Raw genomic sequence first — 26,577 nt, forward strand, 5'->3', positions numbered from 1 at the left:
TCCGGGCCGGGGCTTAGCCAGGGCGGGGCCGGGGACCCCCTGCCAGCTCTAGGCCTGGCCTAGAATGCCCGTCCGTGCGCGTGCGCGGGCAGGAGGGTGGCCCTGGGAAGACTCGCGTGCGCTGGCGCCGCCGCGAAGGACGGGGCCGGGCTGTGCGGGGTGAATGACGTCTGCGGGATGATCGCCCCTAGCCAGACAAGGGAGGGGTTCTCCATGGTTTTCTCCACGCAGCCTGTCATGTGTTTCCCATGGCTTTGCATGATAATAGCGCAAGTATTTCTTGCCTTCTCCATGGGTGGGGGATGGTGAAAGGAGGGAGAGAACATGGAACTCAAAATAAGAATTAAGGAAAAATAAGGGAGACTGGGTCATTGGAATAAAGTCGCGTCTGTGTTTCATGTGCCTTTCGTATGAGGTTTTTATCAGAGACACTTCCTGGAAATCTTTTCCGCGGTGGATTCCCTTTCAATTTCAGATGCATCGGTACTTTTGTATGATCAAGATGGTCTCTCTTTTTGTTGGCTGATGAGCTCTTAGCTTCCCCATCGTTCACAACGTCTCTTCTTCATGGTTCCTGTCATCTGTTTGAGGTGAACCTTTCAGTCTAAGGCATGGAGTCAGAGCTGATCTTGGTCTTACAATGTGAGACCTTGGTCTACAGCAGCACTTCTTGAACTCTGAGTCCTGACTGGGGCGGGGTGTAGCTGAACATGGGGGTTGTGCAACATTTGGCAACAGTAGACGGTTTCTGAATGCGCAGTGAGCTAACTGAAGTCAAAGTCACATGCACGGTGAGTTTGAGGTATGGCATTCCCTGCCTTGTTATGTCATTCACGTTTCCCGGCAGCCTTGGTTCCGAACACACAATATGTGCACTTTGTACTGCGCATGCCATGCAGCGCCAACAAACGCAGCCAGAAACACCTGGGCTCAGACTTGAGACTGTCATATGTTAGGCATTGAGTGTTTTTACTGTACGTACAATGTTTTTTGCTCTTACATAGGCTTAATAGATTAATTATAGAAAATAAAGACTTATTATTTTCCTACCATTATTCCTAAGCATGTAAGTATCAAATTAGTGTATCTTTGGATTGTATTCTGTTATATTTGATTTTAAAAATTGCCTTAATCTCCTTCTTTTACTGAAACAAATGTTTAACTGCAGCAAGTAAAGGGAAAAGCCCTTTAACAATATTTTTCAGCTATCATCACTGTATGTCTATATAAGTGTGAACATCAATTTTTTAAACTGAGTACAAAAATGTAATTCATAAACTAAAGCTTCTATATGTTTCAGAAATTATTAGTAATATTTACTTATATTTTAGCACAAAAATATTTTTCAGTTATGAATAAGGGCCTAAATTTAGAGAGAAATAAAAATACTATTGACAGTGGCAGAGTCTTCATTACTAAGCTACATATAGTCCATCTAAATTGACAAGAAAGAGAAAATATGTCAAATCATTTGTGCAATATGGACTCACTTCTAATAATGAGGATGATGTGGAAAAAGCTCTTTGCTTAATTCATGATGAAGTTTTGGCTGTGGAGAGCATGAAACTTGCCAAACTAGAATGACCTCTTAGTACCAAGCCTGCAGTGCCCTGCAATAATCTTCCCATTAAACAAAAACACATTTACAATATAATGCAAAGCCTTAAGCTATGCGTACCTGTGATCTGAAGACTTTCAATGGCCTATGATCTTCTTGGTTTTGAGGGAACAATCATGTTTTCAAGGCTTGTGTATAATTATAGAATGTGGTTATTTTTTTCCACTTCTACTGATTGATATTTGCTCCAAGCTGGATGTAAACTACAAACAAAGAGCAAGGCAAGACCTTGAATGTACTTATTAAGAGCTCAAGAGTAATGTTTTCTCATTGAGTATTACTGCAAAAAAATGAAAAAAAAATCCTAACTATACCTTGCCCTTAGCTGATTAGTAAAACAATAAATCAAAGCAATAAATCAAAGGAATATTTTCAAGGACTTTTAAAATCTTCAAAAGAAGAGAAACAATGTTTTGAGAAATTTGTATTATTATAGTTATATTATTAAAGAGTAATGACAACCATTACGATGTCAGAAAATAAGTGATTCCATTTATAGGGTTTGATCCCCAGTATGAAATTCCAGATATCTGATAAAGTCTGTGCTGCAGCCTTCCCTCATTGAATGGATCCATATGTGTTATCTCCAGCAAGGTTTCAAGTATGAGCTCTAGATGAAGGCCTTCCCGTAGTCATTGCTGGCCAGTAGGAATATTCTAATGTCCAGTGACCTCCTCCTTCCCGCAGAAGGCATGTGCCCAATAAGCCCATTCATGAATGTAAGTCCTCTGATGTAAATAAGACTTGCTGTCTGGCTAAAGACCTACCCCCACTGAGTCCATGTAGGGCTTGTCTCCAGGATGAATTTTATGTTGTTTAACAACCTCTGTGGGATAGTTAGGTAACACAGTGGATAGAGAACCAGCCCTAGAGTCAGGGGGACCTGAGTTCCAATCCAGCCTCAACACTTACTAGCTCTGTGACCATATTTGCCTCAGTTTCCTCATGGGTGGAATGATCTGGAGAAGGAAAAGACAGACCACTCCAGTTTCTTTGCCTAGAAAACTCTAAATGGGAACACAAAGAGTGAGACATACTGTACAACCACAAGCTCTGTGCTCGATTGGAATGCCTTCATTTATTGCAGTGATAAGAGTTCAGTCTGATGTGACTTCTCTGATGGCCAGTGAGGGATGACTCTTATCTAAAGACTTTATTACATTCATTACATCCATAAAGTTTCATTCCAGTGTGAATTTTCTGATGTCTAATGAGCTGCGAGTCCTGGCTGAAGGCCTTGCCACCGTCTTTACATATAGAAACCATTTCTGGCAGAGATGGAGGGGATTGGGCTGGAAGTGGCTAAGAAATTTGTTAAGAGTAAAGAAGTGTCTTTGATGATGATTTCTCTGGCTACTAATTATGAAAATTATAAAACTGGCGTAATATATATTGAACATATACCTTTGAGCTACCTTAGTTCCAACATTCCCCAGATTTTTGCTTTATGGGTTAATATGCATATATTGCCAAGGTGACACCCACAGTGGCTATGGTGGCTTTGAATATGCTGGCATAATTCTGAATTGCGAAATATAGCAGACTCTCCACATGGAAGGCAGAACCAAAGCATTCAAAATACCATAACACCGAATCCCACCACCAGAAAGCCAAATCCATCATAGCAACAATCTATACACAGTAACAATGCAGAGGGCACACCATCCCTAAGCCTTCCCCCTGCTAGGACCTTCCCACAAATGAACACTCACAGCTCACTGCCTGCTGCCACTCTCTCCCACAGTATCTAACTGCTCTGACCAACTTCTTTGAACCTCCATTCTACCCTTCTCACTCTACCCCTTCCTGTTCCACCCATTTGGCAAGCTCCTCCCACCACAGAATCATGTAACTCAGGCTTCCATGTGACTCAAGCAGGTCTCATGGGCCTGTTAATTGATGGGAAAGATCTTCCCATTAAACAAAAACACATTTACAATATAATGCAAAGCCTTAAGCTACGCATACCTGTGATCTGAAGACTTTCAATGGCCTATGATCTTCTTGGTTTTGAGGGAAGAATCATGTTTTCATGGCTTGTGTATAATTATAGAATGTGGTTATTTTTTTCCACTTCTTCTGATTGATATTTGCTCCAAGCTGGATGTAAACTACAAACAAAGAGCAAGGCAAGACCTTGAATGTACTTATTAAGAGCTCAAGAGTAATGTTTTCTCATTGAGTATTACTGCAAAAAAATGGAAAAAAAAATCATAACTATACCTTGCCCTTAGCTGATTAGTAAAACTGACTAGTTGAGGAAATATCTCTCATGACTATACATATATCTCTATCTATCATCTATCTATCTGTCTATCTACATGTTTGTGGATAGGTAGACAAAATTTGGTATTGTTCTGAGTTCTGAATTCTGGTATAATTGTCTGAATTACCATTACACCAGTAAACTCCCATTGAAGGAAAATGCCATGAGCTGCTGGAAAGGAGTGTGATCTGAGAATTGCTACAGTTTGCTGGCTACACCTGAGAAGATTGAGAAGACAGCCTTACAGAGGTAATAGAAGAAGCCTTTTGACTCAGTTTTCCCATTTTGATATTTCCTTTGTGAATGGGAATATTTCCCACCTCATTAATCCTTAGTTCAGCAGTGATACCCTGTGAATAATGTGGAACTTGGCGACATGATTGGCTGTTCCAAAAAGTTAACTGACTTTCCTGGAATTGACCAGAGCTGAAGAAGGTTACTCTATGCCCTTGGAATCTTAACGTTGTTACCACCGTGTCCCTCCCTTTTCCTTTCATAACCAACTTCTAAAACCAGGGAAGGTGAATTGTAAAGGTATTTTTTTAAATAGTGAGTCTTCTTGTTGCAATACTTGAATATCTCTGAGTTGCTGTAATGTGTAAGACCTTATTGTTTTGATTTTACTATTCTGAATGGGTGGTCACCATTTCTTTCAATTTCTCAACTAAGCAACTAGGAAGATGAGTCAGTAGGCTTACCATCTGGCACCTTGTTAAAATATATGTCATTATGTGTAGCATCAGATCTGAACAATCTCACTCCTTTTCTAGATGATCTGATAAGATACACAAATATGGACATGCATCCCTCCAAATCTGCCCTCAAAGATGGTGAGGGTGGAGCAGGAGGCCCAGGATAAAAATGTACAAGTTTTAAATTCTAGGTAAAAATTTTAGTTTCAAGCTTTAATGAAAAAGTAAACTTCACTTTGAGAAAAGAATAGCTCCTTTTCTTACTGTTTTCCCTGAGAATTGGACATATGACCTTGGCTCTCCAGCGCTTCTCTTGGGATGAGTGATACAAGGTCAACAAACATCAAGTTCCTGAGTGATATATACTTGTATTTTCTTTTCATCCAAAAACTAATAAAGCATAAGACTATAAAGTTCCTTAGGGTCCAATGAATATAGAGATATGGAATGAAGGTTTTGTGAAATTATTATTTTTCTTTTACCTAGGATATACAGGCTTTGACTGTGTTTTAATAATTGTCTGTAAAATCTCAAAATTAGATTAAGGCATTTTCATGTAAAATGGCTTTAATAAGTTGTGAATAAAACTTAAATGATGATTTTCTTTTCCGGCTTTAAAATGTCTCTCTGATCACATGAAGAGGCACCTGTAATTGCTGCCCTGGGACCTGGGGGTCCTGCTTCCTGCCCTCAGCTCTCCCAGCTCTCACTGCCTTTCAATGAGAGAATTTCCCTTAGGAAAGAATAACAAGATAGAGAGAAAGGCCTCCAAATTCAAATGTTTCAGGACTGTAAGAGAGGATTAAATTGGGATAGACAAGTTGGGGTCGAACAGCAGGGAGGACAGGGACACCTGCCTGGTGGGGGAGGGAATGGTTGGGAGAGACAGGAGGGAGGGAGGGTCTGGGTGTCCTAGTTTGGAAGAAGGTGCATGTGGGACTAAAGCTGGAAGAAGACCAGGAGATTCTGCTCAGAAGGAGGAGGGTCTGAGTCCCAGAGCAGGGGAAGGAGAGGGGAAGAGAGGTTGTGGGAGGGGGACTCTATGAGATGACCAGTTGGGGTGTGGGGGGGGGGAGGGCAGGTGGAATTGAGCCCTGGGGTGGAGTGTGGAGGCCTGGGAGGGGTCTAGAGGGGAAAGGAGTTATTCTAGTGGCTAAGACATTCCCTGTGATGAAGCGCAGGGCTTGGGGAACAGAGGCAGGCAGGGTCTGGGGAGCCATTGGAGGAAAGAGAACATCTTGGCATTTTAGCAGGACTGGGCCGAGCTGAGCTCTGGGACTGGGAGGACCTGCCCAGAGTGTTCTGGCTGGAAGAGGAAGCCCATGGAGCTGAGATCTAGCTGCTTTCTTTCTTTGGAACTGTGATTATGCTTCCTACTTCCTTTGGATCTGAGCTTCCTGTTCCTCCCAGAAGCCAGCTCTGTGCCTGGAGCTCCCAGGTAGGTCTGAGTCAGGGAGCCATACAGCTCTCAGCTCCTCCTGGCTGCCCTTTCCTTCCCTTGTGACCTCATGCTTAGTGTCCTCCAGGGCTGCCAGGAGCCCTCCTTTCTCCATTGCTGGCTCCCTGGCAGGATCCCAGGCCCTGCCTCTCTTCCAGGGTTCCCATCTCATCCCAAATGTCCTGGGATACCTTCCCCAGGTTTACCATTGAATCACACTTGCCAATCTTTAGACTTCCCCCATAGGGACCCAGGAAGTCCTCCTTCAGCTGCCCTCTCAGGACCCCAGTGTCCTGTCCCCTACCCCCAGCTCCTGTTCAGAGATTCCATTGTCCCACCAGCAGCCCTAGCTCCCTTTAAGGACCCAGGAGTCCTGCCTCCTTGCCCCCAGGGCCTACCTAAGACCCAGACACCAAAGCTTATGCCACGCCTCTCTTACCTGGACCTGCGGCTCTCCTGCTGCCTCCCTCTCAGATCCCAGGTCTTTCCTTCCCTGTCTCCAGTTTCCCTCCAGGGACTCAGATAAGCAGCCTCCAAGGCTAAGCTCCAAAGAGGGTCCCAGGAGTTGCATCCCCCACTCTTGGTTCATAGGGAGACCCAGGACACAGTTACTTTGTCTGCTCAGGCTCAGCTGCCCTCCTGGGAACTTTCTGTCACTCAGGTATCCCCTCTTCTTCCCCCCTTCCTTTGTTACCCTGTTCTGCCTCCCAGAGCCTTTCTTACCTTGGCCTCCTGCCCTTCTCCCACATTCTTCTGAGCCCTCAGTCCCCCTGCCAGACAACTGAATTCCAGTCAGGATTATGTCTCCCTGCTCAGCTTGACCTGGTCACTCCTAGCATCTCCATCCCAGAGACCTCCCTGTCTTCAACCTTCTCTATCTACCCTCCCTCCTAGATCAAGAGGAAGGGGAAAAGGGTTTGGGTATGGGGGAGGGGGCCTGGTGCTGAACAAGCATAAAGAAAGCCAAGATATGACCCCTGGAGAATATGGATGAATGAGTAAAGTGGTTATCAGGGTCAAGCAGGTGTAATGAGGGAGAATTTAGATTCTGTTATGTGTTTGTTGGGGAGAGGGGAGGTAGGGAGGGCAGAGGACCAGTTGGAGGGAGAGCTCTGGCTCAGGAGCCATGGAGGCTCTGACTGGTCTCATCCCACCTGGGATCCCAAAGCTCCTCCTGCCTCCTGGTCTTTGTAAGAGAATGGGGGAAGGGAATAGTCTTCCTGTTTAGACCTTCATTTCCTAACCTGAATCTCCTTGCTGCCTATCTCCTCCCCCCCATGGGTTGGGGCCTCTCCCTTGATGGCAAGGTCAGGGTCTTTGTAATTCCTGTAGGACTTCACCCTCTGTAAATCCCTGTCAGCCCACCTGCTGCCCAGGAAGAGAAGGGAAGGACCTGTGCTCCTCTGGGATCCTCCCTCCCCAGCTCAACCTGCATAGCACCAAGACCTGGCCCAAGGTGGGCACCTGGAGCCTGAGGGAATGGCCCCTGAGAGCTGCAGACCCACAGCCCAGGTGAGTGTACTCTGTCCTCAGACTTGACCAACAAAGAGGCCATTTCCAGATGCAGAGGATTGTCTCCCTATGGATCGTTTCTTTACAAAAATAGGCAAGAAATTGAAAACAGTGGTAACCACACTGCCCTGCTCTCTCCTTCTGTGTTGTAAAATGATTTATTGGCACTTTAGGATCTCCAGCACTAACCTCCTCACCCTTGTAGCTGCCTTTTAAATTCATCTTTATTACAACTGAGTCACCTTAGGGACATCCACTTCACTCATGAGTTTCTATTTCTTAGACACCATACCTTTGCTCTGTTTTTTACATGCCTAACATGCTCTCTCTCTCTCTCACACATGCACTCATGCATGCATGCATGCGCACACACACACACACACACACACACACACACACAGACACACACTATATCTCTCCCTTCTTTTGTTTCTTTTAACCTACCTCTCCCTTGTAGCCACTGAAGCTCCAGGGAATCCCTTAACCCTGAAAGTTTCCCCAGCACTGGTCCTTTGCAGGGCTGTCAGCAGAGGAGAAATTGTCCTCCTGCTGCAGCTCCTATCTTCCTGCCTTGGCTCACACACACTTTCCCAGGTCTCTGAATCCTTTCCATTTACCAATTCTTAGGTGAAGTCCACAAGCATTTAGAAAGGATAGGGACACTGGGCTCACCTACTCTGTGTACAAAGGAAGAAAAAACCAGTCCCTGGCCTCAAGGAGCTCCCAGTCTAATGGAGAAGATGACAGGTCAGCAGCTTTGTCCAAACAATCTCTCTGCGGTATGGATGAGAGGTGCTCTGAGAGGGAAGGATCTACACTAGCTCAGTGTCTGAGGCAGCATCTGAACACAGTTCTTCCTAACTCCAGGGAAAATGCTCTGAAATGAGAGATGCATTGTCTTCTTGTGGAGTAGCAAGGAGGCCAGTGTCATTCTGTGAGTGAGGAGGTGGCAGGAAATGAGGTGTAAGAAGACTGGAGTAACTGGTGATGTCTCGGTCATGAAGGGCTTTGAATGCAGAATTTGTACTTGATCCTGGAGGTGGGGGGAGTCCAGGAAGCTGGAGTTTATTGAGTAAGGGATCAGACCTGTTGTTAAGGAAAATTCCTTTGTGGACCAAATGAAGGAGGCATTGAAGTGGGGAGAGTCTTGAGGCCAGCTCACCCAGCAGCAGGCCTCAGCAACTGGCCAAGGGTGAGACAATGAGAGCCCATACCTGGGCAACTGCAGTATCATGGGAGATAAGGGAGTGTGTCTGACAGATGTTACAAGGTACAATTCACAGACTTTGACAGCAGGTTGGATAAGAGGGGAGAGAAGTAGGGGTTGAGAATGAGGCATAGGTTGGTGGAGCATGAGGCTGCCTTTGACAGGTAGAGAAGGCAAGAAGTTCTCTTGTGGACAGTGTAAGTTTAGGATACTGGATATCATGTTGGAGATGTCTGAAAGGAGGCTGGGAGCATAGCTAGCTCAGCTTGAATGGCTTTGGTTGTGGAAGGACAGTCAGGGGTGAGGTGCTGAAATGGGTGATTGGGTGGGGAATACTGTGTGCCATGCCCAGTACTCAGGGCTGGGACATGAAATATCCCAAGTAAAGGCAGTCCCTGCCCTCAAGGAGCTTATACTCTGGTGAGGGAAGCCAACATGTAAAAGGAAGCTAAAACATCTCATGGATGGGTCCCAGACCCTGGGCACGGTGAAGAAGCCAGTCAGATCAAGTCCCAAAGTGGTGCAGGCATGTCAGACATGGAATGGGCCAGCTGGACTCTCTCCTTAAGTGAAAGTTCATGACCCCACCCCTCAGTGGTAAAGGACGGATGTGGGAGGATGGAGAAGGAAGGAGGTCAGAATAAAAGGGAAAAAAGCTTGGAAGGTTCTGTTGACAGTGAGTTAGATACCCAATTATCAATCAATAAAAGCATGTCTTCCTCCATTGAGAGCCCTCACTGTGAGTAAATGCTGTGAAGGGGAGAGCAGGGACTGAAGGGACTCCAGTAAAAAGGAGACACAGACAAATTCTTGGGAATCTCCAAAAGAGGGAGAAGATGGATAAATTCCATAACTGTTCAGCAGATAAATGGTAGAAGTAAAGGAAATTAAAACTGAAATGTGGATTCCCAATAAAGCCTTGATCTGTTATTTGAAGGAAAAAATCACAGTGATGAAAAGGTAGAAAGAATTTTAACTGCATGATAGAGAATGAGCCAAAATAATAGAAGGTGAGTCATGTCACTACATAATGAAAGTGGAAGCAAGTGAGAGGGGGACCATGAGATTCCTGGCACATTGGCCAAACAGATGCTCTACATTTAAGAGGTTGAACAAACGAATGAGCTGTGCCATGTATCAGCAGATTTTCAGATCTGGTCCAGTGGTCATCTGTGTTGTTGTTCAACAGTCTACTCCTCTTGACTCTTGTTCTCCCAAATTCCAGAGTTCTAGGTGTCTGCATTGACCCTTTATTTCTCATGTCTTTCTCATGAATTAGCTCAAATCCAAACCTTGGTTAAAAAAGTATTACCTTTATAATAAACTCCTTTCCGGTTACTTATTTCTTTATACCTGAATAATCACAAATAATGAATATGTGCCGTTCACAAATGAAAGCAACCATAAAGCAAAGGCATGAGATGTTTTAGACATGACACATACCCAGAGCTACCTCAAGCCCTCAGTATAGCAACGATGGATCTTTTTTCCTTTACTGGAAATACTCCCATAGTGCTCAGTTTAGTCCTCAATGTGATTAAAATCTCTTAAGAATCCTTTTTATGTTTTCATCTGGATAAGACTTTATTTTAACCACCCAGGAATTAAACTGGATCTTTTCTTTTTCTTTATGCTCTTCTCAGTAATCACAGGGAACCCCCGACCCCAACCTCCACCTCCCATCTTCCCCCTGTCCCTAAGTGTGTGTGTATATATACACACATGTACCTGCTGGTATCGACATGGGATTTTCTTAATGACATATGATTTATATCTGTTCTGATGACGTAGAAATTTCCCTTCTTCTCTCTTTGTCCTCCAGAGATCTCCATGTATCTCTGACAGATCAAATAACTTCTCTGTTTCCATAGGGAGAAACAATTCTTAGCAGTACATTTCTCAACTTTATTCCAGCTGCAAATATGAAAAGCTTTTCTTCACCTTCCATTGGGCTTTTCATGACTGTGGTTCTAAGTGTTGGCACTGACACTCATAAGGTTCTGACCTTTGGGTAAATCCTCCTTCAGTGCTTCCATTTCCTCATGTACATTGATGAGCATTGGACTAGACTAATTCTAGAGTCTCTTTCAGCTCTAATCCTATGACTTTTTATGGCTTAGGGGTTGGTGACATTCCAGGATGTGGCTGTGGACTTCACTCCAGAAGAGTGGAGCCTCTTGGACCGTCCTCAGAAAGAGCTGTACAAGGAGGTCATGCTGGAGAATGCCCAGAACCTGCTCTCCCTAGGTAAGGACACTTCCTCTAGATCTATGAATCTACCATCAAAGGAACTGTATTCATTCCCTTCCTAGTGTTCAGGATTGGGAGCATTTATCAATGACTGGAAAGGCCAAAATGCAGATCTTTTGTGTCTGAGATGGTCCTCCTGACGCCTGCTTTCCTGTAAAAGCTTTTTGCATCATGTGCCTGGGTGCTGGGGGTTTTGGTTTGCTTCTTTTTTCCCATGTGAAGCAGTCCCTTTCTGATTCTAGGGAGCCTGAGGTCAAAGTTCAAACCAGGGTTAAAGAATCTCAGACTAATCTTAGAGGATGTACCTAGTCTGACCTCTCCTTGAACATGAACTTGGTCTGCCAGATCTCTGAGAAATGCTCAGGCAGCTTTTCCTTGGTGATGGGCCATGCAGCAAAGCCCTTACCTCCCAAAGCAGGCTCTTCCCATTTCGTTAGGTCTGGTCTTTGGAAGGTTCTTCTGGTTAACAAGCATCAATTTGTAGCTCCCAGATTTGGAAAGATGCCCAAGGGCTATTAAACCTTGCACATTCTTTGACCTAGCAATTGCGCTACTAGGTCTGCATCCCAAAAGAGATAAAAAGCAAAGAGGAAAATTATCTACATGTACAAAAATGTTCATAGCAGCTCTTTTCCGGGGGTAAAGAATTAGAAGATGAGGGGAAACTCATCCACTGGGTAACAAATTGTGGTGTGTGATTATGAGGCTCTGAAAAGACTTGTATACTTGGATGCAAAGTGAAATGTACTGGATACAAAGTAACAGCAGAATTGTGAGATGATCAGCTGTGAATGACATGGCTATTCTCAGCAACGCAGTGATCCGCGGCAGTTCTGAAAGATGAGAAATGCTATCCACCCTCAGAGAAAGAACTGATGTCTGAATACGGAATGAAGCATACTTTTTTTAAACTTTTCTTTTCTGGAGATTTTTTTGTGGTTTTTTTTTTTTTTTGTGCTTGTGTGTCTGTGTTTTCTTTCACACCATGACTCTAATGGAAATGTCCTACGTGATTGCACATGTATAACCTATACCAGATTTTTACCTTCTCAGGGAGGTGGGGTGAAGAAGAAGGAAGGGAGAGAATTTGGAACTCAAGTTTTAAAAACGAATGTTAAAAGTAATTTTTACATGTAAATGGGGAGAAATCATAAATAAAAGCTAAGAAAAATAAATTTATAGCTTAAAGCTCCTACTCTTACTCTCAGAAGCTTGGTATAGCAAGTGTGTCCTTCCTCTTCCTTCCTAAATGTCCAAAATTCCAGGACAAATGGTTGGAAGGGAGAAAATTAAAAATGTATGTGTGTTTACTATATGCCAGTTAGTGTGCTGGGAGTTATCTTTACAAATATTATCTAGTTTAATGCTTGGAACAAGCCCGTGAGTTAAATGGTATTATTATCCTCATTTTATAATCCGGGAAACTTAGGAAAACACAGGCTAAGTGACTTGCCTGGGGCATGTGGCTAGTGAGTGTTTGAGACCATATTTGAACTCAGAACTTCCTGAATCCAGGACTCTGCACTCTCGGCACTGCACTACCTGATGCCTCTTAATTTCTAGATAATGAAATCTATGGGTTCAGACCATCCTTCTGTGAAGGAAGTGGAGAAAACAGAATTTTCTGCTTCCAAATTGGCTTCCACATGATCTTCCCATCTTCCACCAAGGATCCCAGCAGTAAATATCATGGGAAAGAATCTTGAGGAATCCTGGGAGCCTCCTTTGTGCCCCATTTCTCTAAAGAGAGCTAAGTTGCTGGTGTTTCTCCATCCTCATCCTTCCTTATTCCCATGCCCAGGACTTCCAGTGCCCAGAGAAGGTTTGATCTCCCATTATGCAGGAGGGGAAGCACCATGGACGCTGAATCGAGAAGACCCCAGAGCCTCCTGTCCAGGTGAGTGAGGGGAAAGCAAGTCTGTGAGGGCTGTTATCACTAGTTACATGTCACAGTGAAGGGAGTGCTAGACTTGGGGGCAGGAAGACCTGACTTGAAATTCTTTTTCTGACACTTTTTTAACAGTGGAATCCCAGGAAAGTCACTGAACCTCATATTCTGTAGTGTGTTTAGCTGGGACTTTAGAAGGTAGGGGGAGCATTCCAGGCATGAGGGGCAGCCAGGGAAAACCCATGGATACTGGAGATGGTTTGTCCTGTTCAAGGCATAGTAAGGAGGCCTTTGCTCCTGGATTATAGTATATGTGAAGGAGGAGTAAGATGAAAGAAGCCTGGAAAGGGAGGAGAGCAGGAGATGAGGAAGGCCCCTAACAGCCTAACAGAGGATTTTACATGTCATCCTGGTGCTAGGGATCCATTTTAGTTTATTGAGGAGACAGTGACTGACAGCTGGTTAGAGCATTGACTGGTCTACGGAGAGACTTGAGGCAGTGAGACCCAATAGCAGACTTTTGCAATATCACGTGGTATGAGTGTGAGAGATGGTGAACAGAGAATGACATTTCTTTTATGAGCCCAATAGGAGGGTGACCTGGATAGTGTTAGGAAAGTAGGAAGACGGGAGGATTGGGGGAAAGAGAATGAGGTTAGTTTGGGACATGGTAGGAGGAGAACCCAAAGAGTTGAGTGTCACCAAAACCTAGAAAGAATAGAATATCACAGAAAAGGGGGTGAATGACAGTGTGAAAAGGAAGGATGAGGACTGAGAAAAGGGCCTTTGGTTTAGCAATTAGGAGATCACTGGTCGCTTTGGAGGGAGGAGTTTCCATTGAACAGTGAAACTGGGAGCCGGACTGCAGAGTTTAGTAGGAAGTAAGAGTAAAGGAGTTGGAGACCCCAAGTGTAGATGGCCATCTCTAGGTGTTTCACCATGAAAAGGAGGAGGGATATAGGATAAAATCTACTGGGGATAAATGGGTCACATATGGGTTTTTTGAGGTCCAAGGAGAAATGGTTTGATTTGTAGAAGCTGGAAATAAGCCAGTAGAAAGGAAGAGATTGAAAATTAGTGAGAACATGGAGTTGATTGAGTTGGGCATATGCTATAGGAACAGGAGGACCCCCTCTTCATTAGAGACTGAGGTAAAGGAGGAAAATAAGTTTTCTGTTTTATGTGAGATTGTGATGAGCTGGGGAGCTTGGGGCAAGTGTCCAATTGTTTCAGTGAAATGTGAGGCCAAGTTCTCAGCTGAGAGGGTTGGTGGGAGCAAGCCATGTATTGGGGAGGAATGAAATGATCTGGAAAAGCTAGGATAGGGAACCAGTTAGGGAGGTGTCAAAGATTGCCAGAGTCTAGCTGAGCTAGTTACTGAAATATAGGGGTCCCAAGTAACCTGGATTCATGATTGTCTCACTTGGTCCATCAGCATGTGAGCAGAGTGAAGGCCAGGGCTTATCTTGAGTGAATCCGCTGTTGAGGCCGCAGAAGTCCCCAAGCTAAATTCCTTTCCTGATCTTTATGGTCCAGTCTTTGTCTCCATGCTTGGAGAATCATTGGCCAGATCCCGGTAGGTGACTGCCATCCTCAGGTTAGGGAGATGGGAGGTAGATTCCCAGGTGTCCCACAGCAGGACACCCTCCAGCAGCCGTTAGGATCTCCAGTATTAGCTGTGCTCGGGGGCCATCCACATTAGAACTGGACCAAGGTCAGAAGGTAAAAGAAGGTGACAGAAAGTAAGGCTGAGGCCAAAACCTGCATGTGACCAAAGGAGAGAGATTTGCAGGAGAATGGCAGTTCAAGGATAGCATAATTGGGGAGAAAATAGTCACGACAATTATGTAGTGCCTTATCTGTGCCAAAACTTTACAAATGTCTCGTTTGATCATTGTGAGAATCTTAGAAAGGAGATGATATGCTTATCCTCATTTTACAGACAAGGAAACTGAGGCAAACAGGGTCTTAACTGGCTCTGGAACTCAGGTGTTCTTGACTTCAGGCCCAGCTCTGTTGTGCTGTCTCTGTGTTTCTAACCAGGATACATGAGTGAGCTGGGAAATGGGAAGAGAATTGGAAAGTGACCTTGCTGAGAGTTGGGAACTTCTTAGGTTTTAGCTCCCTGTCTAGCCAACAAAATGAACAGCATGAATTGTTAGGCATTATAGAAAAGATTTGTTTTCCTGTTGGCTGGTGAGAAGGGCTGCATTAAACGGGAAGAGTACTTGAAGGGCAATCGCACTATTGCTTTGTTTTTTTAAAGCAACATTTGCGTATAAAACCTTTTTGAAAAAAATTAATATTTTTCCCAGTTAAATGTAAAAACAATTTTTAACATTTTAAAAAAATTTTCAAGTGTCAAACTCTTATTCACCCCAACCCCATTTTTTTGTAACACATGGGGATGTTTCCATTTTTGGTTTTTAATCTCTCTGAGGTATAGGCTTAGCAGTGGTGTTGCTTGGCCAAAGCTTATGCAGAGTTTGATAGTGCCTCGGGCATAAGTTGCAATACCTCTTTACGGTGGTTGAGTCAGTGTAGCACTTTACCAATAGTGCCTCAGGGTCTAAGTTCTCCACATTCACTCCACCATTTACCATGTTCCTTTTCTGTTATGTTAGCCAGTCTCATAGGTGTAGAGTGATCCTTCAGAGTGGTTTTAATTTGCATTTCTCTAATCAATAGTGATTAAGATCATTTGTTCATATGACTTATAAATAGCTTTGATTACTTCATCTGAAAACTGCCTGTACACATCCTTTGACCACTTATTGTGGAATGGTCCTTATTTTTATAAAGTTCACTCAGTTCTCTGTATGTTTGAGAGAAATGGGCTCTTGATCAGAGAAACCTGCTGGCAGTGTTTTCAAAGTTTATGATTACTCAATGTATTTCCCTCCATCCTCCACCCCCTTCCCATTTTTCTCATTCTCTCTCTCCTCTCACCCTCCTCATCTTCAGAAGTGTTTTGCTTCTGACTTTTATCTCCCCCAATCTGCCCCTCCTTCTATCAGCCCCCCCCTTCTCTTCACTTCTACCTCTCGTACTTTTTTGTAGGGTAAAGTAGATTTCTATACCTAACTGAGTGTGGTTATTTCCTCTTTGAGTCAGTTCTGAGGAGAGTAAGATTCACCCTCCCACTCACCTCTGCCATCTTTTCATCTATTGTAAAAGCGCTTTCACACCTTTTTCATTTCAGATAATTTACCCTATTCTGCCTCCCCTTTTCCTCTCCTCTCCATGCACTTATCTTTTCCATCCTTAATTTTATTTAAAACAAACTTTCTAAGGAACATAATATCTTTCTGGCGTTGACACACCAACTGCACCTTCACACATACTCTTCTGAATGACTCATCTACGTTGCCGAGCAATTCCTTTGAAGATCTGCTTGTTTAACCAAATAACTTGTGGTAGATGATTATAGAGGGAATTAGGAAGTCCTGTGTTAGAAGGAATGATGGGAAAATCATGCAAAATTGCATGAAATAATGAAGAGCAAAGTGAGCAGAACCAGGAGAACATCATTACACCGTTACAGCTGTGTGGTTGTAAGAATGGCATTGAAGAGCAGCTGGGCGGTGCATTGGGCAGAGCACTGGCCCTGGAGTGAGGAGGACCAGAGCTCAAATGCAGCCTTAAACATTTGACATTTACTAGCTGAGTGACCCTAGGCAGGTCGCTGAATCCCAATAGCCTCACCATAAAAAAATGACAGTGAGTGAATAAATTATATTCATTATAACTGTACAGGACATATAAAGCAAGGTGATATCTGCATCAGAGTATGAACTGAGAAGCAGAAGAATGTATAGAATAAATTTACATATATGTATATTTGTATCTAATAGTAGCCAACTTTAGAGTGGGGGAAGGAAGAAAAAAAGAGAAAAAAATTTACATGATAATTTTGTTGTGTATTCAGAAGGAATAACAAGTGCAGATCAGATTTGCCATTTCATGCACAGTAATCTTTTTTAATTATATTTTGTTGTGGAAATGCTTAATTTATTCTATAAGTATGTATTAAGGTAAAAAAAGAAAAGAAAAAGGGAGAAAAGAAGAAAATAAAAATAAGGGGAGAATAAGTTCAAGTCAGAAAAAAAAGCCTTAAGACTGTAATGAGGACCAGTATAAGGACTGTTTTTGTAGAACAGTTGTGATGGTCCTGCGTGGTCTTAAGGTGGCTTCTAATGTGCTCATGGTTTCCAAGGAGCCTGCCATCTGTGCAAAGATGTAACAGTTTGATCTGGTCATTACCCTGGTGATGAGCTGTGCTTACAAGGTAATGTGGGAAAGGCAGAAGTACTTGTGTAGTGGCAGAAAGCAAATGAGTACACATGTGTGACTGGGACCATCCAATGGCAATCGATTTGCACTTGAGTTTCGAACCTTACTGACTGTTGGGAAACAACTTGATGTCAGCTTGTGAACCAAAAGGAAGGCTGCACTTAGTCAGAAGTGGTCAGAGTTTGATGGACTCACTGCATGAATCTGAAAACCATTTATGCCTGATCGTGGGAGTTTGGAATCACAGCAGAAAGAAAACGATCGTGCTTCAAACATGTACATGTTTGCTGTTCTGGGGGGATATATATATTCACATGTATTTCATTTAAATAAATTTACATATTTATCATATGTATTATAGAAATATATGAACACATTTCTATACTAAATAAATTTATGAAATTAAAATAGGGTTTACATTTATTTTATTAAATTAAACATATTTATAACTAAATTGGGGAATTATTTTCTGCTCTCTATTCCACTAAAGAATTTTTAGCCCAAACCTCTTAGGCCATTACTGTGGAGACCCAAAGGGTTTTATCAGTCACCAAAAGCCTGGGACTACAATATGATCATTTGCTGTCCATTTCCTGATAGAAGAATGACAAATTCAAAGTCCAGTAGAACACATTCTGTTTTTGCACATAGGAAAAAATGAATTTTTAAAAATCATGTTCATTGAAAGATTCCGGATTTTCTTTTTTTTTTTTTTTTTAGGGAACAGAAGCATTCAAAGATAAAATTTTTAAAAGGAAATAGATAATGGCCCTCCTAAATGAGCAATGGATCAGACCAGAACATACCTTGCCTCAGGTGAATACAAAAACAAGGCTGGCAGTTATGTGGTCTTAGACATGAGAGCAGAAAAGGGAAAATAAAAGAGAGCAGCAGGGAAATTAACCCTCCTTATAGATGTGATGGGTAATGAAACAGTGTGAATATTTAGTGTGAATATAAGTTTGGGCTTATCTATGGATCTAAAGATAATATAAGCAAAGTTGGAAATTACTAAGGAACAGCTTTGAAGCATATGATTACAAAGGACTGTGTTAAGTTATCAGAACTGATCAATAAAGAGGAACAGGAAGATCCCCAACCCATAAAAAGTACCAATAACAACTGGCATTTGGAGAAATGCAATGGAGAGGGGAGGAGGGTGAAAGCTGGATCATGGGTTCATGTGCCCCCTGGGACTGTGGAGTTCTTTCCTCAGGAAAGTCTCCAGAGATCCAGAGTCCTGAGTGGTTGGGTATGACACTAGCAAGTAAGAGGCTAGCTGTGGGAGATGACAAGGGTCTCAGAAACTCCTTGTCAAGATTTCCAGCTTTCCCCCACCCCAAAATATCCTACAGAACATTTGAGACCCTCACCTCATTCATGGCTGAACTGTACACCTTGACCTTGGGTTGTTTGTCTGACTGTTGAGAGTACTGGACCTGATTGGAAGAAGACATGCCTTCAAATCCTGCCACTGGCTCCTGGGAGCTGCATACTTTGTCTGAGCCTCAGGCAGAGATCTAAAACCTGTCTATTTAAAGGCATCCATACACCAAAAGTATGGCTCCTCCTCTCAATGCAGAGAACTGGAATCCTAATCTCTGGGAATCCCCCAGCTATGCTGACACAGTCACTGAAGGGCCATGACATAGAGGGATATACAGTCATTAAGAAGGAAAATAATCACCAGGAGCCTGAGACTGGCACCCATTATGTCAGGGATCATTGTCCAGTCCTGGTGCTTGGCAATGTTTGCCTGCTCTTCCAGAGTAAGATACTGATCCACTCCTTATAATCATGGTACTTGGTAATACCTTCCCAAAGAAATTATTTTTTAGACAGCTAAGTACAGAATGCTAATCATCATTTTTCATAAGCATAATGAATATAACTGTAGGATGTAAAAAGCATTATAGTTTTTAAAAACCCAACAAAATGTGCATTTTAAAAATATCTGAACTCAAATTACATTTTGTAGCATATTTTTCATACTGTTTATTGGGCTTTCAGCTCATACTTTTGCAGCATTACCTCGAAAATGATATTACAGGCATGACAAATGTCCTACTTCCACTGGGCATTTTTTAATAAAGGTTTTTCTTTAAAAAAAAAATGTGCAATGGAGAAAGACCATCTAGTACTGTGCACAGAGAATACCTAGTAAGTAATAGGGCTTGAATAATAGTCTCGGCTGCAGGAATTTAATTAGGTTACTCAGCCATTCTGAACTCATGGTTGGACTTGAGCATGTATTGAGAATAGTAGTTTTTCCTATGTTTCAGGTTTGTTGTGAGAATCATGCGTTGTTGTATGTGAAGCTCTTTGTAAATGAAATCATCCTGGGGATATGAGCCAAAGGCATTTTCAAATGATTAATTCTGCCCATTTCTGTAGGGAAATAGATTATAAATCAAATACTTTCTGTCAATGGAGGGAAGAAGATATTTTTATGTATATATGTGTCCACAAATAAATATGTTTTGTTCTTTGTTTCCTTCAGATGGACAGACCAGGCTTGAGACCAGGGAGCTTGCTTCAGAGCTAAGCATTTCTGTGGAAACATCACAAAAGCCAAGATTCATGAATGATGACCACTCTGACTTCAATTTGAGAGAAATCTGTGAATCTCATATCAAGAGCAAGAAAAATCAGAGAAGTCACTGTGAATTTGATAAAGATGGAAAGTGTTTCAGACAAAGTTCAGTCCTAGTTCACCATAAGAAAAACACATCAGGGAATGGCTGTTCACAAGATCATAAATATAGAGAAAGCTTTGCTAAACAGATAGGGCATGTTGAGTCTCATGAGAAGCCTCTGGAAGTGCAAACTTATCAATATGGTGAATGAGATGACCTTTAGCTTGAATTCAGAACTAATTAGATATCAGAAAAGTTATCCAAGAGAAATGCTTTATACATGTATTGAAGGTAAGAAGACCTTCACTTATAATTCAAAGCTTATTGACCACCAGAAAATTCAAAGTGGAGAGAAACATGGATGCAGTGAAAGTGGGAGATCCTTTAAGCAGCAGTTATCACTTATTCACCATCAAAAAGTTCATGCTAGAGAAAAGCTACATAAATGTGTGCAATGCAGACAGGCCTTCAGGCAACATTCATCCCTCATTTCCCATCGGAGAATTCACACTAGAAAGAAAGCTAATGAGTTTAATGACTGTGGTAAAAATTTCAGTGAAAACTCCTCTTGTGTTGTACCTCAGAGAAGCCACACTGGAGAGAAACCTTATCCTTGCAATCAGTGTGGAAAGACTTTCAGACATAGGTCCAGTCTTGCTGAACATAAGAGAATCCACACTGGGGAGAAACCTTATACTTGCAATCAATGTGGAAAGTCTTTTAGATGCAATTCTAGTCTTGTTCAACATCAGAGAATCCACACTGGAGAGAAACCTTGTGAATGTAGTCAATGTGGAAAGACTTTCAGATGCAACTCTAAGCTAGCTCTACATCAGAGAATCCACACTGGAGAGAAACCTTATTACTGTAGCCAATGTGGAAAGAGTTTCAGACAGAGCTCTAGTCTTGTTGAACATCAGAGAATCCACACTGGCGAGAAACCTTATGAATGTAATCAATGTGAAAAGACTTTCACACAGAGTTCCAGTCTTTCTCTACATCAGAGAATCCACACTGGAGAGAAACCTTACAAATGTAATCAGTGTGGGAAAACTTTCACAAACACATCCAATCTTTCTGAACATCAGAGAATCCACACTGGAGAGAAACCTTATGAATGTAATCAATGTGGGAAAAGTTTCCGACAGAGCTCTAGTCTGGTTGAACATCAGAGAATTCATACTGGAGAAAAACCTTATAAATGTAATCAATGTGGGAAAAGTTTCCGACAGAGCTCTAGTCTGGTTGAACATCAGAGAATCCACACAGGAGAAAAACCTTATAAATGTAGTCAGTGTGGAAAGACTTTCAGACACAGCTCCAGTCTTGCTAATCATCAGAGAATCCACACTGGAGAGAAACCTTATGAATGTAATCAATGTGGAAAGGCTTTCACACAGAGCTCCAATCTTGCTTTACATCAAAAAATTCACACTGGAGAGAAACTTTATGAATGTAATGAGTGTGGAAAGACTTTCACAAACACATCCAAACTTGCTCTACATAAGAGAGTCCACACTGGAGAGAAACCTTTTGATTGTAATCAATGTGGAAAGACTTTCAGATGCAGATCCAGTCTTGCTCTACATCAGAGAATCCACACTGGAGAGAAACCTTATGAGTGCAATCAATGTGGAAAGACTTTCAGATGCAGTTCTGGTCTTGCCAAACATCAAAGAATCCACACTGGAGAGAAACCTTATGAATGTAAGCAGTGTGGAAAGAGTTTCAGACAGAGCTCCAATCTTGCTGAACATAACAGAATCCACACTGGAGAAAAACCTTATGAATGTAATCAATGTGGAAAGGCTTTCAGATTCAACTCCAAACTTGTTCTCCATCAAAGAATCCACACTGGAGAGAAACCTCATGAGTGTCATGAATGTGGCAGAGCTTTTAGGGAGCGTTCATCTCTTATTGTACATCAGACGATCCACACTGGAGAAAAACCATATGAATGTAATCAGTGTGGTAAAACCTTCCGGCAACCATCATCCCTTATTTCTCACAGAAGAATTCATAATAGATAGAAATCATTACTCTCCTGAAGGAAGAAAAGCATTGAAATGGAGCATAGAGCTGGTTAGACATCAGAAAATTCATTCTGGGAACAAACTCAATTTGGACTCAATGTGGGGAAGACCTTTAGTCAGAGATCATCACTTACATCAGAGGACTCATGGTGGAGAGAAACTTTATACTTGAGCTCAATGGGGATATAGCTTTTCATGGAAGAAGAAGGTCCCTAAACATCAGAATATTCACACTAGAAGGATAATAAAAGCAAAAATTGTGGGAGAGCCTTGAAGGGGAGCTCATACTCAACTATACATTGGAGGAAGTATGCTGGAGATAAAACTTTTGAGTCTAATTAACAAGAGGAGATATTTGGCTGCAGCACAGACTTAAATTCCCAGATTTCATTAAGATTTTATAAATACAGACTTGATAAACCTAAATGCACAGATAAAGCCCTTTAAATGTAATGATTTTTCTCTGAAATTCCATTGTTTTTCAATTCTCAATAGTATCCAATAACATTAATACCTCCGTAACAGTTATGGCATAATCCCAGCAGTCATTCACCAGTTGATTAATACTCACTTGTTCCTTGTTTCTTGTTGACACAAAAAAAATTCTGACAAATATTCTGGTAACTGTTAGAGATTTATGTAATAATTTCTTTAGTATGTGGCAGAATAGATAGAGTATTGTCTTTGGAACCAAAAGACCTCAATTCAAATTTAGTCTCTAACACCTCCAAGTTGTGTGACTCTGGGCAAATCACTTACCCTGGTACTCCCTCCGTTTTTCCTATCTGTATACTGATAACACCTGTCTCTGAGGATGGACATGACGTTCAAATTTGCTAATATTTATAAATTGCTTTGCAAGCATTAAGACACTATTTAAATGCTAGTTATTCTTACCATTCCTTCAGTCATAATTCTCACAGTAGAATCTTTGGTAAAAAGGTTTGGACAATTTAGGTAACTTTTCTTACACTTGAAATTGCTATTTGAAATGGTGTAAAGTGGTATGCTGTAATTATTGGGCAATAGAATTCTGAATAAATGTAAAAGACAAGAGAATGGATTATGCCTATTCCTCAGCCCTACGTGGCATCTTCAGAATAATTGACAAGAGGGCTTAAAAATTTCATAAGTGCTGAGAAGCAAAAATATAAAATGTACCTTTTTGGGAAACATAATACAATAAAAATCACATTCAATGAAGGGCCATGGAAGCATCAATTAAAAATTAATTGGAAAGTAAATAATCTAATCATAAAGAATGAATTGACTAAAACTCAAATCAGAGAAACCATAGTTTCATGGAAGACAATAACATCAAAGTTTCTAGGACACAGCGAAGCAGTACTTAGGGGAAATTTTGTATCTGAATGTTTACATAAATAGGAGAAAAAAACATCGATGAATTGGGCATGCAAGTAAAATCCTATTAAAACAACAAATTAAAAACCTCTAATTAAACACTAAAATAGAAATTCTGAAAATCAAAGGAGGGATTAATAAAATCAAGTGTCCAAAAGCATTTTAATCATGAATAAAACTTAAATCATTGGCTACTTTGATTTTAAAAAGAATATCAAATTACTCAAAAAGGAAAAAAGTGAATGTGCAACCAATGAAGATGAAATTAAAGCAATAACGAGGACCTACTTTGCCCAAATATTTGACAATTTACTTCCATTCAAAGGCAGTGAACATTTACAGAAATATAAGTTGCCTGGATTATTAGAAGAGGAAAAAGTATTTTAAAAACTCCTACTTTAGAAAAGTTAATTAATTGAGCTCTGTAAGAGATACCCTGGCAGCAGATGAATTTCCAGATTCTGGGATGTGGGGGACACTGTCCCAACCTTCAGGTTTTTATTGCTGCTATTTTCAAAGTTAGTTCTGGGGGTCTGTAAGTTTTAGTTCTTCCAAAGTGGTATGATCTAAGAAGAGGTGTGGTCACTGTACCCCTGGTCTGTGAGTGGCCACAGGCACTTTTCTGCCCTGTAAATATGATCAGGGTCCCTATTCCCATTCTCCAAATGCTCTAGTGATCTAATGTTCCTCCTCACCCTGGGACCCCCAGTGCAAGATAAGGGCCCCCAGCAATCTCCTCCTGATCAGTTGTCTGACCACCTTACTACCTGTAGGGTAAGTGCTCTGGAAGCCATTGCTGCTAATTCAGTCACCTCCAAGGCCTGCTGCTGCCCTGCTGAGGTATGGCCTGTGCTGCGCTGTGTCTCACTCTCACCCCAGTGAAACTGACCTATCCTGACAGCCCTGTTGTCTTGTACTTTTGTTGGTTCTGCCACTCCAGAATTCATTTTGAGGTATTATGGTAAAGTTGTTTGGAGGGGAATTTTGTGGAGGTCAGATAAGTATCTACCTTTACTCTACCATCTAAGATACTTCTTCATAGACTCTCAGAGTAAGAAGGAATAACTTCCAAGTGATATAAAGTTTGTCCAACTTCATTGTGTAATTTATTTTTTTTAGATGGGGGAAGGTAAGGTAGTTGGGGTTAAGTGACTTAGCCAAGATCACACAGCTAGTAAGTGTCAGAGGTCTAAGCTGGATTTGAACTCAGGTTCTCTTGACTCTAGGGCTGGTGCTCTATGCACTGCATCACCTAGCTGCCCCCATTGTGAAATTTAGTAACAGCATTCAACCTTTTCTTGTTTTCTAGGAAAGAATGAGTGGAGGGGAAGAACCCAACAGGTAATAAAAGTAAAACTAAACAACAAGAAAAGCTAGATTTATACAATAGGTTTAATAATAGTCCTCAGGCATAAAGCAATTGGAAAAGCATATGGTAACCAGGCAAAAAGAATCTAATCTGCTATATATGTAAAAAACAGTTGCCAAAAAGCAGAGAGATTACCTTCATTCTCAAATCCTACTAAGAGTCATTGACTGGAGAGGAAGTAGCAACAGGAAAATATATTAAAAACAACACAACAAAGATTACCAATACCACTTATTGGAATTACATGATGGTGTTCAGGCTATAGGATTAAAGGTTCTGAAACAGAGTCTCTTGTTAAAAAAAAGTGCAAATGGGGGCTTAGTGATGTCACCAAAAATAGGCTGAACCAGAGGTTCAGTAGCTCCTGGCTTAGCACACACTTGTTGGTCTTTGGTGTCAACAAGTGTTGAAGAACCTGTATAAAATTCAGGAGAAACAATGAGTGCCAGCAAACAATGTTGAAACCAAGGCACCAGTGGCCCTTTGATCTAGAAAGGCTACAGCCTCTCAGATGAAGCTGGAGAAGAAGATGGTGACAGATCCCAAGACTGGTGGCAGCTAGCAGGAGGTCATTAGTGTACTGCACCAGAAAGAGCCCCTGATAGTGATGAAAGGTAAGTCTTGCAAAAGCAGAGAACAGGGTAGGATTTTCTGTGTGCCCTTGAGTCCAATGGGGCCACTTACACAATGAATTCTTCCAGGGGAATACAAAGAAGGTGGAGCAAAGGTCTGTCACAGTAACACAGGTAGCCTTACAAGGCACTGAGGAGATGATGGTCACCAAGTCATCTCGACTTTTGCTTTGCCACTGCAGTTTGATAACTCTGAAACAGTGAGGCTGATGACTTTGCACAACTCTCCCTCAATTAAATCCAATTTATGCATGAGTCAAAAGACATCACTCATACAATTTCCCCAATTCTTACCCACTTTGAAGTCTTGTGGTAACAGGTAGGTGATGAAGCAACAGGTGTATAGAGGCTGAGAGTTGAGGCTGCACAAAGAGTTTGCTTGGAGGGAAAGCTGAGCCAACACATGGTTGGCAACAATGCAGCAGGAAAGGAGTGAGCAGCTTTCAGAGATTTGTTGTACAGTACTGCATTTACTCATCTGGACCAGAACACTTGCAAATATCAAGATTAGTTTGACAAAAATAATGGGAAAATCCAGAAGCTGCTAAAAAGAGAAATGAGAACACTACAGAGTTTAGCAGTAATAAATTTTTTTCCATCTCTAAGAAGACATTTAACAGCTTCAAAAGTAAAATGAGAGTGAAGTTTAGAGTGATGTAGGATTCTTTGTTCTGTAAGAAGGCAGCTGAAATATGGTTCTATGCAGGTTCTATTCACAGTTCTATCTATCTATGCTTCTTCAATCCTCTGAAGGCTACTTATGAACCCAAAACCTTTTTTGCATCTCAGCTACTCACTGCTGATGGAGCCACATTGATTAGTGATGAAGGACATGACCCTGGAGGGATAGGCTGAATGCTTCCATGGTGTTCTTAACAGACCATCATCAACTAACCCTAATACCATATACCTCAAGTGGAATTCAATTCTTATCTTGCCCAACTTCCAACTGAAGGAGAAACTTTGAATGCCATTAGGCTCCTCTTGTGTGGCAAAGCACACAGTGCTGATTCTAGTCCAGCAGACATTTACAAGGCAGGGGGTCCATAGTTTGTACAAATGTTGACTGAAATCTTCTGAGTTTTATGGCAAGAGGAAGTTACCCCCCAGGAGTTCAAGGATACCTCCACTGTCCATCTCTAGAAGAAAAGGAAATATGTTGTCCTGTGACAATCACAGGGAAGTCTTTCTCTTAGTCATTTCTGACAAGGTTCTTGCCAGATAGGCTGATCCTTCACCTGGGTGAAGGTAATCTACCTGAGAGCTGGTTTGGCTTCAGAAAGGGCTGAGAAATGGTCAACATGGTGTTTACTGCCCAACAATTCCAGGAGAAAGGACAGGAGCAGAATAGAGGTCTATACACAATGTTTGTCCATCTGAT

At 41.9% G+C, this 26,577-nt stretch overlaps 1 protein-coding gene across 1 annotated transcript; it reads left to right on the forward strand.

Moving 5' to 3' along the window:
* Positions 1-55: 55 nt before the first annotated feature.
* Positions 56-23,036, forward strand: LOC140508208 (uncharacterized). The gene is given in 7 exon segments (XM_072615986.1): positions 56-4,133; positions 5,827-6,014; positions 7,347-7,526; positions 10,854-10,980; positions 12,785-12,880; positions 19,665-20,007; positions 20,009-23,036. Coding segments are annotated over 5 exon segments (2,421 nt in total). The 5' UTR covers positions 56-4,133; positions 5,827-6,014; positions 7,347-7,493; the 3' UTR covers positions 21,831-23,036.
* Positions 23,037-26,577: the final 3,541 nt, after the last annotated feature.

Source organism: Notamacropus eugenii, chromosome 5 (genome assembly GCF_028372415.1).
Source record: "Notamacropus eugenii isolate mMacEug1 chromosome 5, mMacEug1.pri_v2, whole genome shotgun sequence".
Classification (NCBI taxonomy): Eukaryota; Metazoa; Chordata; class Mammalia; order Diprotodontia; family Macropodidae; genus Notamacropus; species Notamacropus eugenii.